This window comes from Oncorhynchus gorbuscha, linkage group LG10, assembly GCF_021184085.1.
Source record: "Oncorhynchus gorbuscha isolate QuinsamMale2020 ecotype Even-year linkage group LG10, OgorEven_v1.0, whole genome shotgun sequence".
In the NCBI taxonomy this organism is placed as follows: Eukaryota; Metazoa; Chordata; class Actinopteri; order Salmoniformes; family Salmonidae; genus Oncorhynchus; species Oncorhynchus gorbuscha.
Window position 1 is genome coordinate 18,538,735 of NC_060182.1, and position 15,763 is coordinate 18,554,497.

The 15,763-nt window shown below is 46.2% G+C and overlaps 1 protein-coding gene across 1 annotated transcript in view; it reads left to right on the plus strand.

Annotated features, from left to right (window-relative positions):
- dnah12 (dynein, axonemal, heavy chain 12) overlaps positions 1-15,763 on the plus strand; it is a 39,084-nt gene that overhangs the window by 20,071 nt on the left and 3,250 nt on the right. The window contains exons 32-66 of the mRNA XM_046365037.1: positions 273-456; positions 645-785; positions 899-982; positions 1,082-1,270; positions 1,403-1,522; positions 1,622-1,810; positions 1,901-2,052; positions 2,192-2,330; positions 5,259-5,425; positions 5,537-5,792; positions 5,970-6,272; positions 6,360-6,538; positions 6,638-6,830; positions 6,992-7,153; positions 7,346-7,540; positions 7,664-7,797; positions 7,989-8,151; positions 8,367-8,624; positions 9,718-9,849; positions 9,939-10,028; positions 10,137-10,519; positions 10,638-10,785; positions 10,870-11,230; positions 11,337-11,529; positions 11,753-11,945; positions 12,038-12,210; positions 12,338-12,478; positions 12,655-12,813; positions 12,939-13,083; positions 13,263-13,413; positions 13,510-13,763; positions 13,857-13,997; positions 14,264-14,401; positions 14,559-14,792; positions 15,011-15,199. Of these exons, the coding sequence (XP_046220993.1) occupies positions 273-456; positions 645-785; positions 899-982; positions 1,082-1,270; positions 1,403-1,522; positions 1,622-1,810; positions 1,901-2,052; positions 2,192-2,330; positions 5,259-5,425; positions 5,537-5,792; positions 5,970-6,272; positions 6,360-6,538; positions 6,638-6,830; positions 6,992-7,153; positions 7,346-7,540; positions 7,664-7,797; positions 7,989-8,151; positions 8,367-8,624; positions 9,718-9,849; positions 9,939-10,028; positions 10,137-10,519; positions 10,638-10,785; positions 10,870-11,230; positions 11,337-11,529; positions 11,753-11,945; positions 12,038-12,210; positions 12,338-12,478; positions 12,655-12,813; positions 12,939-13,083; positions 13,263-13,413; positions 13,510-13,763; positions 13,857-13,997; positions 14,264-14,401; positions 14,559-14,792; positions 15,011-15,199 (6,433 nt within the window). The remainder of the gene's footprint in view (positions 1-272; positions 457-644; positions 786-898; positions 983-1,081; positions 1,271-1,402; positions 1,523-1,621; positions 1,811-1,900; positions 2,053-2,191; positions 2,331-5,258; positions 5,426-5,536; positions 5,793-5,969; positions 6,273-6,359; positions 6,539-6,637; positions 6,831-6,991; positions 7,154-7,345; positions 7,541-7,663; positions 7,798-7,988; positions 8,152-8,366; positions 8,625-9,717; positions 9,850-9,938; positions 10,029-10,136; positions 10,520-10,637; positions 10,786-10,869; positions 11,231-11,336; positions 11,530-11,752; positions 11,946-12,037; positions 12,211-12,337; positions 12,479-12,654; positions 12,814-12,938; positions 13,084-13,262; positions 13,414-13,509; positions 13,764-13,856; positions 13,998-14,263; positions 14,402-14,558; positions 14,793-15,010; positions 15,200-15,763) is intronic.

Below are 15,763 nucleotides of genomic sequence, written 5' to 3' on the forward strand. Positions count from 1 at the left end.
TCCTGATTCACTGTCATTTTAAAGAACTGACATGGCTTCACCGGTACCTACATGTTCATATCAAATCCCATTTTATTTGTTGCATGCTTCGTAAGCAGCAGGTGTAGACTAACAGTGAAATACTTACTTACGGGTCCTTTTCCAACAGTGCAGAGTTTAAGATATATAAATAATAAATACATTGTAAATGATAGATGATTATAGAAGATAATGTTAAGTGGAATATTGTTTTGAATAATTGTTTACACTGCCCCTACTGGTGTGTATCTCAGATTTATGCTGGTAGGAGAGCCATTTGCTGGTAAGACCAAAGTCCTCCACGTCCTGGCCGACACCCTGACCCTGATGAACGACAGGGGTTACAATGAGGAGGAGAGGGTCCTCTACCGTACGGTCAACCCTAAGGCCATCACCATGGGACAGCTTTTTGGGGAGTTTGACCCAGTCTCACACGAGGTGGGGCTTAACCCTGGAATATTCACATTCCTCTCATATCATTACAATCATATATTCAGACTATCTTTCAATATCAATAGTGTTATTTTTATTTCTTTACACAAATGGTTTTGCTGTTTTGGATTGTGTCTTACGTTGTGTTTGAGTTTTTTATTTTCTCTCTCCCTGTCTCTGTTGGTGTTGCTCAGTGGGCAGATGGGATTGTGGCCAACACGTTTCGTGAGTTTGCGTCGTCTGAGACCCCGGACCGTAAGTGGGTGGTGTTCGACGGGCCTATAGACACACTGTGGATTGAGAGCATGAACACTGTGCTCGACGACAACAAGAAGGCAAGAATATAAGTCCACAACAAATATAATCCAATATAATGACTTAATGACATACCAGGAGGATGCGTAAAACAACTGTAACTACTTGCTGTATGCTTCCTTCTCTCCCACAGCTGTGCTTGATGAGTGGAGAGATCATCCAGATGTCCAATCAGATGAGTCTAATCTTTGAAGCCATGGACCTTTCTCAGGCCTCTGTAAGTCAACAAGCCATCAACAGACTTGCAGGTACAGGTAGACTTCTTCAGTATCTTTCACGAATCGGTAATCTGTATATCTATCTCTCCCCTCCCCAGCCGGCGACAGTGAGCAGGTGTGGTATGATCTACATGGAGCCCTCTCAGCTGGGCTGGGAACCCCTGGTGACCTCCTGGATCAACACCCTGCCAGAGCCCCTGCAGGCTCCAGACAACACAGGCCTGCTCATGGAGCTCTTCCACTGGCTCCTGCCCCCCTCCCTCAGGATGCTACGCAAACAATGCAGGGTGGGTGGACCACAAGCTTTAAGTCCAGAAGTATCAATTGGAGTTTGATCCTGTATATCGGCTATTGCCCTGCACCACATATATATAGTTTACAAGCTCTATAACATGTCTGATTACTTTCATATGTTCTAGGAGGTTGTCCCCACCAGCAACAGCAACACAGTGGTCTCCCTGACTCGGCTCTTTGAAATGCTGCTCACCCAACCTTTGAAGGAGGACACGGGGAACAAAAACATACGGACTTGGGTCATGGTAAGATATTTAACAGAGTACTGCTGTGCGTGGCTATACTGAATTGAAATGACAGAAATCAACATACTCAGCTCAACTCCATCTCTCTTTCTGTGGCAGGCAGCCTTTGCCTTCTCCCTGGTGTGGTCGGTGGGGGGCAGCTGTGATACGGACAGCAGGAAGAGGTTTGATGAGTACCTCAGAGACATTATCTTAGGGAAGGCAGACAACCACCCCATCCCCGCTTCCGTGTCCAAATGGGAATGTCCCCACGATGAGAAGGGTCTGGTCTATGACTATTACTATGAGGTCTGTAACATTCCACTGGTCAATAAGGCTTCTGCAGTGTAAAACAGTATTGTTCAGTTTCTATGAAAATACATATAATTGTTTTCACAGTTTAAAGGGAAAGGTCGCTGGGTGCACTGGACTGACTCGATCAAGAACATCAATCTGGGGGACAAGAACACCAAAGTGCAGGATATCATCGTCCCCACCATAGACACGGTCCGATACACCTACCTCATGGACCTCTGCATCGACTATGGAGTGTAAGCATGCGCCAACACACCCAGACTAATGGGGATGTCATTTGTGTTTACGCACTTGCATTGTGGTCAAACATCATAATATTCAGTTGATGCGTTCTATTTTAAAACAGCCACTGATCATATGTCTGTCTCTGTGAAGGCCGTTGCTGTTTGTGGGGCCCACTGGGACAGGGAAGTCTGTGTACGTGAAGGAGAAACTCATGAACAACCTGGACAAGGACCGCTACCTGCCTTTCTTCATCAACTTCTCAGCACGCACCAGCGCTAACCAGAGCCAGGTGAACAATGAAGAGCTACAGATGCGCTATCTTAATTTTACCCTGTTTCTCGCAGCAGGAAAATAATCCTGCAGCAACAGGCAATGTGAATGATTATGTAATTAATGGAGTTTATTTTTTTTGTAGGGTTTGATACATTTTTTGTAAGGGCAAATCAAGTCTGACATTTTTTAAAGTGGAAATTACAAACTTTAAAAGCCTTTTTGAACATTGAATAAACTACAATTTGCATTTCCTGCTATGCAGGAACATTGTCTGTGACAACAGAGTGATCGAATTAAGATAGCAGTTCTGTATGAAACAGGATCTCTTTCATACAGTATGTTGATCACGTCTGATCACTGGATAGTCAAATTCATTTCAAAGAAAAGCAATTTTTTTTCTCCATTAAAATAACATCAAATTGATCAGAAATACAGTGTAGACATTGTTAATGTTGTAACTGACTATTGTAGCTGGAAATGTCTGATTTCAATGGAATATCTACATAGACATACAGAGGCCCATTATCAGCAACCATCATTCCTGTGTTCCAATTGCATGTTGTGTTAGCTAATCCAAGTTTATAATTTATCATAAAAGGCTAATTGAGCATTAGAAAACCCTTTTGCAATTATGTTAGCACAGCTGAAAACTGTTGTGCTAATTAAAGATGCAATAAAACTGTTCTTCTTGAGAAAAGCTGAGTATCTGGAGCATCAGCATCAGCATTTGTGGGTTCGATTACAGGCTCAAAATGGCAAGAAACAAATAACTTTCTTTTGAAACTCGTCAGTCTATTCTTGTTCTGAGAAATTAAGGCTATTCCATGCAAGAAATTGTCAAGAAACTGAAGATCTCATACAACGCTGAGTACTACTCCCTTCACAGAACAACGCAAAACTGGCTCTAACCAGAATAGAAAGAGGAGTGTGAGGCCCCGGTGCACAACTGAGCAAGAGGACAAGCACATTAGAGTGTCTAGTTTGAGAAACAGACGCCTCACGAGTCCTCAACTGGCAGCTTCATTAAATAGTACCCGCAAAACACCAGTCTCAAAGTCAACAGTGAAGAAGTGACTCCGGGATGCTGGCCTTCTTTAGACCGGTGAAAATGTGTCCTTTGGTCTGGAGTCCAAATTGGATATTTTTGGTATCTTTGTGAGACGCGGTGTGGTTGAACGGATGATCTCCGCATGTGTATTTTCCTCCGTAAAGCATGGAGGAGGTGTGGGGGTGCTTTGCTGGTGATGCTGTTTAAGTGTGTCTTGAATTGTAAATAAATCACAGACAGTGTTACCAACAAAGCACCCTCACACCATCACACCTCCATGCTTCACGGTGGGATATACACATGCAGAGATCATCCGTTCACCCACACCGCGTTTCTCAAAGACATGCCGGATGGAATCAAAAATCTCCGATTTGGACTCCAGGCCAAAGGACAGATTTCTACCGGTCTAATGTCCATTGCTCGTATTTTTTGGCCCAAGCAAGTCTCTTCTTAGTAGTGATTTCTTTGCAGCAATTTGACCATGAAGGCCTGGTTCACAAAATCTCCTCTGAACAATTGATGTTGAGATGTGTCTGTTACTTGAACTCTGTGAAGCATTTTTTTGGGGCTGCAATTTCTGACACTGGTAACTCTAATGAACTTATCCTCTGCAGCAGAGGTAACTCTGGGTCTTCCATTCCTGTGGCGGTCCTCATGAGAGCCGGTTTCATCATAGTGCTTGATGGTTTTTGCGACTGCACTTTAAAAGTTCTAGAAATGTTCCACAATGACTGACCTTAATGTCTTAAAGTAATGCTAGACTGCCATTTCTTTTCACTTATTTGAGCTGTTCTTGACATAATATTGACTTGGTCTTTTACCAAATAGGGCCATCTTCTGTATACCACCCCTACCTCTTCACAACACAACTGATTGGCTCAAACACATTAAGAAGGAAAGAAATTCCACAAATTAACTTTTAACAAGGCACACCTGTTAATTGAAATGCATTCCAGGTGACTACCTCATGAAGCTGGTTGATAGAATGCCAAGAGTGTGCAAAGCTGTCATCAAGGCAAAGGGTGGCTATTTGAAGAATCACAATTATAAAATATATTTTCATTTGATTAACACTTTTTTGGTTACTAAATGATTCCTTATGTGTTATTTCATAGTTTTGATGTCTTCACTATTACTCTACAATGTAGAAAATAGTAAAAAATAAAGAAATACCCTGATTAGGTGTTCTAAAACTTTTGACCGGTAGTGTGTGAATATGCACTTTAGATTTGAATTTACACAGTGACTATGAGGTTAAAGTGCAGACTGTCAGCTTTAATTTGAAGGTATTTTCATCCATATCAGGTGAACCGTTTAGAAAGTACCACACTTTTTGTGTATAGGGACCCCAAATTATTGGGATAATTATGTGTATTAAAACACTTATGTGTATAAAAGTAGTAAAAGTGAAGTATTTAGCCCTACATTAATGTGGATGCTATGCTGATTACAGATCATCCTGAATGAATAGTGAATAATGTGAACTTTACAGGTGCACATATCATACCCCCAGGACATGCTAACCTCTCACCATTACAATAATGGGAAGTTAGCATTCTGGAGGGGGTATGATATTTGTGCATCTAACTTTATCACTCATTATTATTCACAATTTATTCAAGATTATCTGTAATCATGGTCGCATCCACATTAATGTAGAAGCATTTACAAACATATTCTTCTCGTATTTAATTACAGTAAAAGTGACTCTAAAATAACACAAGACATTATTTAACATTCATTTCTACTGGACAAAAAATGATCTGAACCACAACCAAAACAAACAGCAAATGCATCCAACAAATTTGTAGAGTCACAAGCTTGATCTAGTCACTGTGTGCTATGAATACTTTTGGAGCTCACTGTTTATACAGTATATTCTTCCACTGTTTGTAGAACATCATCATGTCCAGGCTGGACAAGAGGAGGAAGGGGGTGTTTGGCCCCCCCATGGGGAAGAAGTGTGTCATATTTGTGGATGACATGAACATGCCTGCCCTGGAGCAGTTTGGGGCACAGCCTCCCGTGGAACTCCTACGCCAATACTTTGACCATGGCAACTGGTTAGAGACTACTACATTACAATGCCATCATATCTTGCTTTAGGCTATAATGATCAGTGACATACCTGGAACTTATCATGTCTCTAAAGTTGACTTTCACTGTCTCCCCAGGTATGACCTGAAGGACACCACTAAGATAACCCTAGTGGACCTGCAGCTGATCTCAGCTATGGGGCCTCCTGGTGGCGGGAGGAACGCGGTGACGCCTCGCTTCCTGCGGCACTTCAACATCACCAGCATCAACGCCTTCAGTGACGACACCATGGTGCGCATCTTCTCCAACGTGGTGGCCTTCTACCTCCGCAACAACGAGTTCCCCCCAGACTACTTCACCGTGGGCAACCAGATAGTGGCCGCCACAATGGAGGTGAGAAGGTTCAGGAGATTACATTGGTAGTTATTTTATTTCCACAAGCATAAAACCCACTAGATTTAATCATATACAAGAGTAAAAAGTTGTAATTTCATTCTGACTCTTTTTAAACCATGTAAAATCAAGTTATTTCACTTTCTGTTTTTCTTCTTCGCCCACATCTCTCAAAAGGTCTACAAGAAGGCCATGGACAACCTGCTCCCCACGCCAGCCAAGTCCCACTACACGTTCAACCTGCGTGATTTTAGCCGCGTGGTGCAGGGTTGCCTTCTCCTCAAGAAGGAGTCCCTGGAGAACAAACGCACCATGATCCGCCTCTTTGTCCACGAGGTGTTCCGCGTCTACTACGACCGTCTGGTGGATGACCAGGACCGTGCCTGGCTCTACCTCCTAATGAACGACATTGTCAGGGACCACTTCAAGGAGAACTTTGAGCAGGTGTTTGACCACCTGAAGGCTCCAAGCAACAAGGCAGTAAGTACAGAAGATGTTGTTTTTGATGGTGGTTTGTTTACTGTTGTTTAGTTGTGGTGATGAGGTTCCTGTGTTCCCTGTCACTAGCCGCGTGAGGAGGACATGTGTAACCTGCTGTTTGGGGACTACATGAACCCTGACCTGGAGGACAATGATCGTCTGTACGCTGAGGTGCCCTCCATGGACAGCTTCGGCCAGGTGGTGGAGCTCTGTCTGGATGAGTACAACCAGACACACAAGAACCGCATGAACCTTGTCATCTTTCGGTAAAGGCCTTTAACGTCAGGGTTTAGGTTTTTATAAGCACAGCATGAGAGGTTAGCTACACTCACTGGAAAACTGACTATTTGTCCATTTGCATTTAGCTACGTGCTGGAGCACCTGTCTCGTATCAGCCGTGTGCTGAAGCAGCCAGGGGGCAATGCCCTGCTGGTGGGGGTGGGGGGCAGCGGGCGCCAATCCATCACCCGCCTTGCCACCTCCATGGCCAAGATGACCCTGTTCCAGCCAGAGATCTCCAAGAGCTACGGCCTGAACGAGTGGAGGGATGACCTCAAGGTGAGACTTTAGACTATTAACATAGAGATTATTCCAGGAAAGGTTGGACAGGAATGACAACAGTATACAGATAGTTGAAGAGTTGTCACTAGAGGACTTGGGCTGGTATATTTGTTGTGTGTGTTCCATATAATTTTTCTGATTGTTTTCCTGTGCTGCAGCTCCTGCTGAAAAGTGCAGGGGTGAAGGGTCAGAAGACTGTATTCCTACTAACTGACTCTCAGATCAAGGAGGAGGCCTTCCTGGAGGATGTGGACAGTGTCCTGAACACAGGAGAGGTGCCCAACCTGTTCGCCACGGACGAGAAGGCGGAAATCATGGAGGTAGGTTTTCATAAACCAGTCAGATGGATAATAGGCTTTGGCTTATTAGAGTTAGGCTATGGTTGAGGTTGGAGTTGCTTGGGGATACTGCCCTTTTTTCATCACATCATCTAAGCAGAAGCATTCACAGTGAGTGTTGTGAATGAGAGGAATAATCATTGCAACCTCTGCCTGCTCCCTCTCTCTCCCCAGGCGGTGCGGCCTATTGCCCAGGCTGGCAATAAGAGTGTGGAGTTCAGCCCCCTGGCCCTGTTTGCCTACTTTGTGTCGCGCTGCAGGGAAAACTTGCACATCATAGTGGCCTTCAGTCCTATAGGAGAGGCCTTCCGTAACCGACTACGGCAGTTCCCCTCCCTCATCAACTGCTGCACCATCGACTGGTTCCAGGTACAGAGGCAGTACAAACCCTATTTAATCTTATGGCTTACACTGTATACTAACCATGAAGTAATAGCAACAATCTTTTGCTTATCAACTTCCCTCACCTCCTCTCTGAACTGCATCTCCCAGCCCTGGCCAGAGGAGGCGCTGGAGCGCGTGGCCAACAAGTTCCTGGAGTCGTTGGAGATGAGTGAGCATGAGAGACAGGAGGTCATGCCCATCTGCAAGACCTTCCACACTTCTGCCATCCAGCTCTCTCACAAGTGCATACAACTCTTCCTTTCCATCTAATTTAACACAGATATCAGATATTCTCTTCTCATGCTACAGAAGTCATTGATGACAAAAGAATCACAGCAATTCCATTTGAATGACTTTATCAAAACAGAGTAAAATCAAGGACAGATTTATTACATATTTATCGCACGATAGCTGAGGATGTTGTTGTTCCCAGGTTCCTTTCGGAGCTGGGTCGCCATAACTACGTGACACCCACCTCCTACCTGGAGTTGATCGCTGCGTTCCGTCAGCTGCTCACCCAGAAGAGAGACATGGTCATGAAGGCCAAGAAGAGGTACACCAACGGCCTGGACAAACTGGCCTTCGCTGAGTCTCAGGTACATCAAACCGATTGTTTTTATCTTGCATGAATGTAGGGATCTATGTGGATTGTGTGTGTCATGGTTTGTTGCCTCATTAAGTACTGTGACTTGATACCTAAGGCAATTTAAATCAAGTGTTCTTGAACCTTTGATGTGTCTGCGTTCACCCCTTTGTATTACACTGTGCTCAGCCTTAGCTCTGTCCCTCATGAGTATGATCTGTTGTGTAGGTGAGTGAGATGAAGAAGGAGCTGGTGGACTTGCAGCCTAAACTGGAGCAGGCCAAGATAGACAACACCAAGATGATGAAGGTGTTAGAGGTAGAGTCAGTGCAGGTGGAGGCCAAGAGTAAGGTGGTGCGTGTGGACGAGGAGGCTGCCACTCTGAAGGCCAACGAGGCCCAGGCCCTGAAGAACGAGTGTGAGAGCGACCTGGCAGAGGCCATACCTGCCCTGGAGATGGCCCTCTCAGCCCTGGACACCCTGAAGGTAGGAAAGGGGGAACAAATCAAATGTATTTATATAGCCCTTCGTACGTCAGCTGATATGTCAAAGTGCTGTACAGAAACCCAGCCTAAAACCCCAAACAGCAAGCAATGCAGGTGTAGAAGCACGGTGGCTAGGAAAAACTCCCTAGAAAGGCCACAACCTAGGAAGAAACCTAGAGAGGAAGCAGACTATGAGGGGTGGCCAGTCCTCTTCTGGCTGTGCCGGGTGGAGATTATAACAGAACATGGCCAAGATGTTCAAATGTTCATAAATGACCAGCATGGTCAAATAATAAGGGGGTGCAGCAAGTCAGCACCTCAGGAGTAAATGTAAGTTGGCTTTTCATAGCCGATCATTAAGAGTATCTCTACCACTCCTGCTGTCTCTAGAGAGTTGAAAACAGCAGGTCAGGGACAGGTAGCATGTCCGGTGAACAGGTCAGGATTCCATAGCCGTAGGCAGAATAGTTGAAACTGGAGCAGCAGCACGACCAGGTGGACTGCGGACAGCAAGGAGTCATGCCAGGTGGTCCTGAGGCATGGTCCTAGGGCTCAGGTCCTCCGAGAGAAAGAGAGAATTAGAGAGAGCATACTTAAATTCACACAGGACACCGGATAAGACAGGAGAAGTACTCCAGATATAACAAAATGACCTTAGCCCACCGACACATGAACTACTGCAGCATAAATACTGGAGGCTGAGACAGGAGGGGTCAGGAGACACTGTGGGAGACCTTGTCAGTTGCACAATTGATGGCATTCATCCGAAATGTGTCTTCTGCATTTAACCCAACCCCTCTGAATCAGAGAGGTGCAGGGGGGGCTGTCTTAATCAACATCAGCTTCATCGGCGTCCGGGGAGCAGTTGTTGTTGGGGGTTAAGTGCCTTGCTCAAGGGCAGAACGGCAGATTTTTTTCCACCTTGCCTGCTCAGGATTCGGACCTGTGACCTTTCAGTTAATGGTCCAACGCTCTTGGGATTCTGATCAAGCAGAGATCAGCCTGCCCTGCACAGTCTTACCAAAGGGGATTGAAAGACTTGCACAAAGCAAACAGACAAGGTATGATCTTATCTGATCTCTCTTCCCTCTCAGCCCTCTGACGTGACCATCGTGAAGTCAATGAAGAGCCCTCCGTCGGGGGTAAAGCTGGTGATGGCGGCTGTGTGTGTGATGAAGGAGCTGAAACCTGATAAAATTGTTGATCCTGCTGGGACTGGACAGAAGGTCAGGAACTGCTCTACCTATTTTTTAAATTTATTAAATAAAATGTGTTTGTTTATATGTTTAATTATGTTTTCTTATCATTTGAATAGATTCTTGACTACTGGGGCCCGAGCAAAAAGCTTCTTGGAGACATGAATTTCCTACGAGACCTGAAAGAGTACGACAAGGACAATATCCCTGTGAGTCCCTGTGAAAAAACAAACAAATGTGTTGAATTGCATTTAAACTGAAGTATCAATGTAAATCTATATACTTTTTAATTGACTCTCTTCTCTTTTCCCGGCTAGGTCCCTGTGATGCAAAAGATCCGCAGTGAGTACATGACTAATCCTGACTTTGATCCCACCAAAGTGGCCAAGGCCTCCTCAGCCGCCGAGGGCCTGTGCAAGTGGGTCACTGCCATGGAGATCTACGACAGAGTGGCCAAGGTAGTGGCCCCTAAGAAGGCCGGCCTGGCTGAGGCTCAGCTGTCTCTGGCCACCACCATGTCCCTGCTGAACCAGAAGAGAGCTGAGCTGAAGGAGGTGGAGGACCGTCTGGCCCTGCTTCAGAAGACCTTTGAGGAAAAGACTGAGGAAAAGGCCCAGCTGGAATTCCAGGTGGACCTGTGTGCCCGCAAACTGGAGAGAGCCGAGAAACTCATCGGAGGCCTAGGAGGAGAGAAGACCAGGTGCTCTGGATGATGGAGATTATTAAATATATTGATTGTTTCAAATGGCTTGTGTAGGCCATTAGTACCTGAGGTCTTTGCTATGTCCTGAGGGACTTTGTGTGCTTTCCCTCTACAGGTGGTCCAAAGCAGCAGATGACCTTCAGAACACCTATGATAACCTGACCGGTGACGTGCTCATCTCAGCTGGCGTCATCGCCTACCTTGGAGCCTTCACTGCTGCCTTCAGACAGAACTGTGCCAAGATATGGACCAAGCTCTGCAAGGTACAGGCACTTACAGCAGCACCTCAGCTCAACACCAATTCATTGTCACCAATCTTAATCTCGTTATTTATTCCTACCCTCCAGTCTAAGAACATTCCGTCATCAGATGATTTCTCCCTGAGTAAGACCCTGGGAGACCCCATAAAGATCCGGGCGTGGAACATCTCAGGTCTGCCCACCGACAGCTTCTCCATAGACAACGGGGTCATCGTCAGCAACTCCCGCCGGTGGCCCCTGATGATCGACCCCCAGGGCCAGGCCAACAAGTGGGTGAAGAACTCTGAGAAGGACAACAACCTGAGCGTGATCAAGCTAACGGACGGAGACTACATGAGAACCCTGGAGAACTGCATCCAGTTCGGGACCCCTCTGCTGCTGGAGAACGTAGGGGAGGAGCTGGACCCGTCGCTGGAGCCCCTGCTGCTCAAACAGACCTTCAAACAAGGTACGGAAAAGGTCGGCACGCTCTGGTGAACATCATATCATGTGCAAGGATTTATCATTACATACTGGTGTCATTTGATCACAGACTATTTGTTTGTGTCATCCAGGGGGCATGGACTGTATCCGGCTGGGGGAGAGTGTAATCGAGTACTCATGTGACTTCCGGTTCTACATCACAACTAAGCTGCGGAACCCCCACTACCTTCCAGAGCTGGCAACCAAGGTGTCTCTGCTCAACTTCATGATCACCCCTGAGGGCCTTGAGGACCAGCTACTGGGCATTGTGGTCGCCAAGGAGAGGTGTGTTGCAACACACGCTACACTACTCGCTATGCTGTTTATTTATAGTGGATCATTTTCCAGTAATGAAGTTATAATATAAACTCTTAACCTGTCTACCAGATACAGCACAGACTGCACAAAAAGCACTGATGTGTTTATGACCAGTCGTACTGTGACTGTATATGATGAAGATATAAATCTAGACGACTAACCCCTGACCTCATCATGTCTCTCTCTGCAGGCCGGAGTTGGAGGAGGAGCGGAACGCCCTGATTCTGCAGTCTGCATCCAATAAGAAGGTCCTGAAGGAGATCGAGGACAAGATCCTGGAGACACTTTCGTCGTCCGAGGGGAACATCCTGGAGGATGAGAGCGCCATCCAGGTCCTCGACTCGGCCAAGATCATGTCCAACGAGATCTCCAAGAAACAGCAGGTCTGGACCACACTGGAAAAACTCAGTCAAAATGTGTTGAAAGCCAATTAGAATGAGATGGTCTAACTTCTACCCCATCTCCCAACCCACAGATTGCTGAGAAGACAGAGGTCAAGATAGCAGAGTCTAGGGAGGGCTACAGAGCCATCGCCAAGCACTCCTCCATCCTGTTCTTCAGCATTGCTGACCTGGCTAACATAGACCCCATGTACCAGTACTCCCTCAGCTGGTTTGTCAACCTCTACATCAACTCCATACAGGACAGGTGAGAAACATGCTCCTACACAGATAACAAGGGTTTAGACCTCGTAAGTCGCTGGTTAATGAATATGATGTACAGTTAGAGCGAAGCTCCTTTGTGTCCTAGGTAACACATGGCATCTGTGTTTCAGTAACAAGTCCAAGATCCTGGAGAAAAGGCTGAGGTACCTCATCGACCACTTCACCTTCAACCTGTACTGTAACGTGTGTCGCTCCCTATTTGAGAAGGACAAACTGCTCTTCTCATTCCTCCTCTGCTCCAACCTCCTCCTGTAAGTCCATACCACACACTGAGGTCAAACATTTAAGATGGATTTTTGTGAAATGAGTGAAGTCGTTTATTTATTCAAATAAAATCGTCTTTAAGCATGCTATTTAAGATAAGGTGGGATAAACGTGATTGTTTGTGTCTGACAAGTGGCTGTTTTTTGGGAGGGGGGTTTCTCAGAGCGAAGAAGGAAATAGAATATGGTGACGTTATGTTCCTGCTGACTGGAGGGGTGGGTCTGCAGAACAACGTCCCCAACCCAGACCCCCACTGGCTGCAGGACAAAAGCTGGGACGAGATCTGCCGGGCCAGCCACCTGCCCAACCTCCAGGGACTCAAGTATGACATAGACAAACCGCTGAGCTTGCCTCTTTTTGTTTTGGGGGATTAGAGATTTATTCAGTTTTTTGTTTCTGCTAATACTCAAATATGGAATATGTCGTCCTTCTCTGTGATTCTCATAGGGAGAGCTTCATCAAGATCCCAGATAAATTCTTGGTAATCTATGATAGCAAAGAGCCCTATAACACCAATCTGCCTAAGCCCTGGTGTGACTGCCTCAATGACCTGCAGAAGATGATAATTTACCGCTGTCTCAGGCCAGACAAGGTTAGAGAGAGAAATGAACCAATCCCTATTTACTTTTGCTGTCCACCTAAAGTCAATGCAAAGAGGACACTCGAAAATCAATACAGAGGTTGCTGAATGTAGATATAGGTGTGTGTGTGCGGACATATCATATGTTTGCATGTACGCTTACTGTTGCATGCTACTCCTTATGTTTCCAGATTGTGCCGGCCATCACAAACTATGTGACTGACAAACTTGGGAAGAAGTTTGTGGAGCCGCCTCCCTTTGACCTGAGTAAGAGCTACACAGACTCCAACTCCACCATCCCTCTGGTGTTTGTGCTATCTCCTGGAGCCGACCCCATGGCCAGTAAGTAGCACCCGACTGATCTCATACACAGACCTCAAACCTGCTACTGCTTTTGTTTGATACGGAAAATGACTCCGCCCCACCCCTCTCCACCAGGCTTGCTGAAGTTTGCCAACGACAAGAACATGGGCGGCACCAAGTTCCAATCCATCTCCCTGGGCCAGGGCCAGGGCCCCATCGCTGCCAAGATGATCCGCTCGGCCATGAAGGAGGGCACCTGGGTGTGCCTACAGAACTGCCACTTGGCTGTCTCCTGGATGTCCACCCTGGAGAAGATCTGTGAGGACTTTAACCCAGAGACCTGCCACCCAGACTTCCGACTGTGGCTCACCAGCTACCCCTCGCCCAAGGTAGGGTACAACACATTCCACCTTGGTCAACCAGTATACAATAGGGTGACCGGCATCCATGATGTGGATTCATAACCCTCTTCCCTGCGTCAGTTCCCAGTGACCATCCTGCAGAATGGGGTGAAGATGACCAACGAGCCGCCCACAGGTCTCAGGCTCAACCTGCTGCAGTCTTACCTGTCAGACCCCGTCTCAGACCAGGACTTCTTCAACGCCTGCACGGACAAAGAGCTGGTGAGTGGTGACATGGTTCACACACACACAGACACACACACACACACATAGTCAGTCGCTCTGGATAAGAGCGTCTGCTAAATGACTTAAATGTAAATGTAAATGTAGTCCTCTGTAGCTCGGTTGGTAGACTAATGCCAGGTAATGTGTTCTTGCAATGCCAGGATAGTGTTTTTGATTCCCGGGGCCACCTATACATAACAAATATGATGATTTATTTTATTACACACACACTCTGCACTGATTGTTCCTCTGGTTGTTTCTAGGTGTGGGAGAAGCTTCTGTATGGCGTTTGCTTCTTCCATGCTCTGGTACAGGAGAGGAAAAAGTTTGGTCCTCTGGGCTGGAACATCCCCTATGGGTTCAACGAGTCTGATCTGCGCATCAGTATCAGACAACTACAGGTAGTAATACACATCAACTCAGGGCTGGAGTATTTGAGAGAGATTGTCATTTTTAAAAGACTGCGGACTTAATGTGGTTGTTGAATATAAATATATGCGATTGCAGATTGTGTGGTTCCCCTCTCTCACCCTGTTGTTTGTGTTCCTCCTCCTCCAGCTGTTTGTGAGGGAGTACGATCAGGTGCCGATGGAGGCCATCACTTACCTGACAGGGGAGTGTAACTATGGGGGCCGTGTGACTGACGATTGGGACAGGAGGCTCCTGATGACCATCCTGGCTGACTTCTACAACAAGGACATCATCGAGAACCCCCGCTACACCTTCTCCCCCAGCGGAAAGTATTACGCCCCGCCAAAGTCCAACTACGAGGACTACATAGAGTTCATACGGGTAAGCAGGAGTTAGACAGGGAAGGGATGAGACATTAATTCATCAGGTGTACAGCTGTGTGTTGTCAGCATAACTATCAGAATCAATACCATTCTGTCTGATAACATTACCATGTTCAAAGTGAAGAGAATTGGATCCAGAATGGAACCTTGCAGGATGCCGCATGGCTCACATTCATGCGTTCCATCATGTTTTCCATCTTGTGTTGATGTCTTCAGAACCTTCCGTTCCTCCAGCACCCGGAAGTGTTTGGGATGCATGAGAACGTGGACATCTCCAAGGACCTGCAGCAGACCAAGCAGCTGTTTGACTCCCTGCTCCTCACCCAGGGAGGAGGGGCCAAGGGAGGAGCCAGCTCCGGGGGAGACAACACCCTCTTCGACATAGCCAATGACATCCTCACCAAGGTAAAGCCAAACCAGTCCTTGTACTGCTGAAATGTACTGCCTTTTCCCCCGATATATGTCTCATCCGAATCAATGATGTTAAGTTTGTTTCAAGTTCTATTAGTCGTATGAGCGGGATACGCATGGTATACATCGTCCAACCAAATGCTGATTTGCAGGTTCCTTCTTGACAATGCAACAACAATAAAAATAATAATAAAATAAAAGGATACAAACATAAAGTAAATGGCTCAGTAGAATAGAATAAACATTATAGCAAATGTATAATACTGGAAGACACAATTTATAGTCCAATATGTACATATGTATTGGTGAAGGGGAGGGGGCAGTGTATAAATTGAGCAGTATAACAAGAGTCTTGCAGCAGTTGTGTGTGTGTGTGTGTGTGTGTGTGTGTGTGTGTGTGTGTGTGTGTGTGTGTGTGTGTGTGTGTGTGTGTGTGTGTGTGTGTGTGTGTGTGTGTGTGTGTGTGTGTGTGTGTGTGTGTGTGTGTGTGTGTGTGTGTGTGTGTTTGTGGCATGAATGCACTGTATATGTGTGGGTGTGTGCATGAGGGGGTGTATG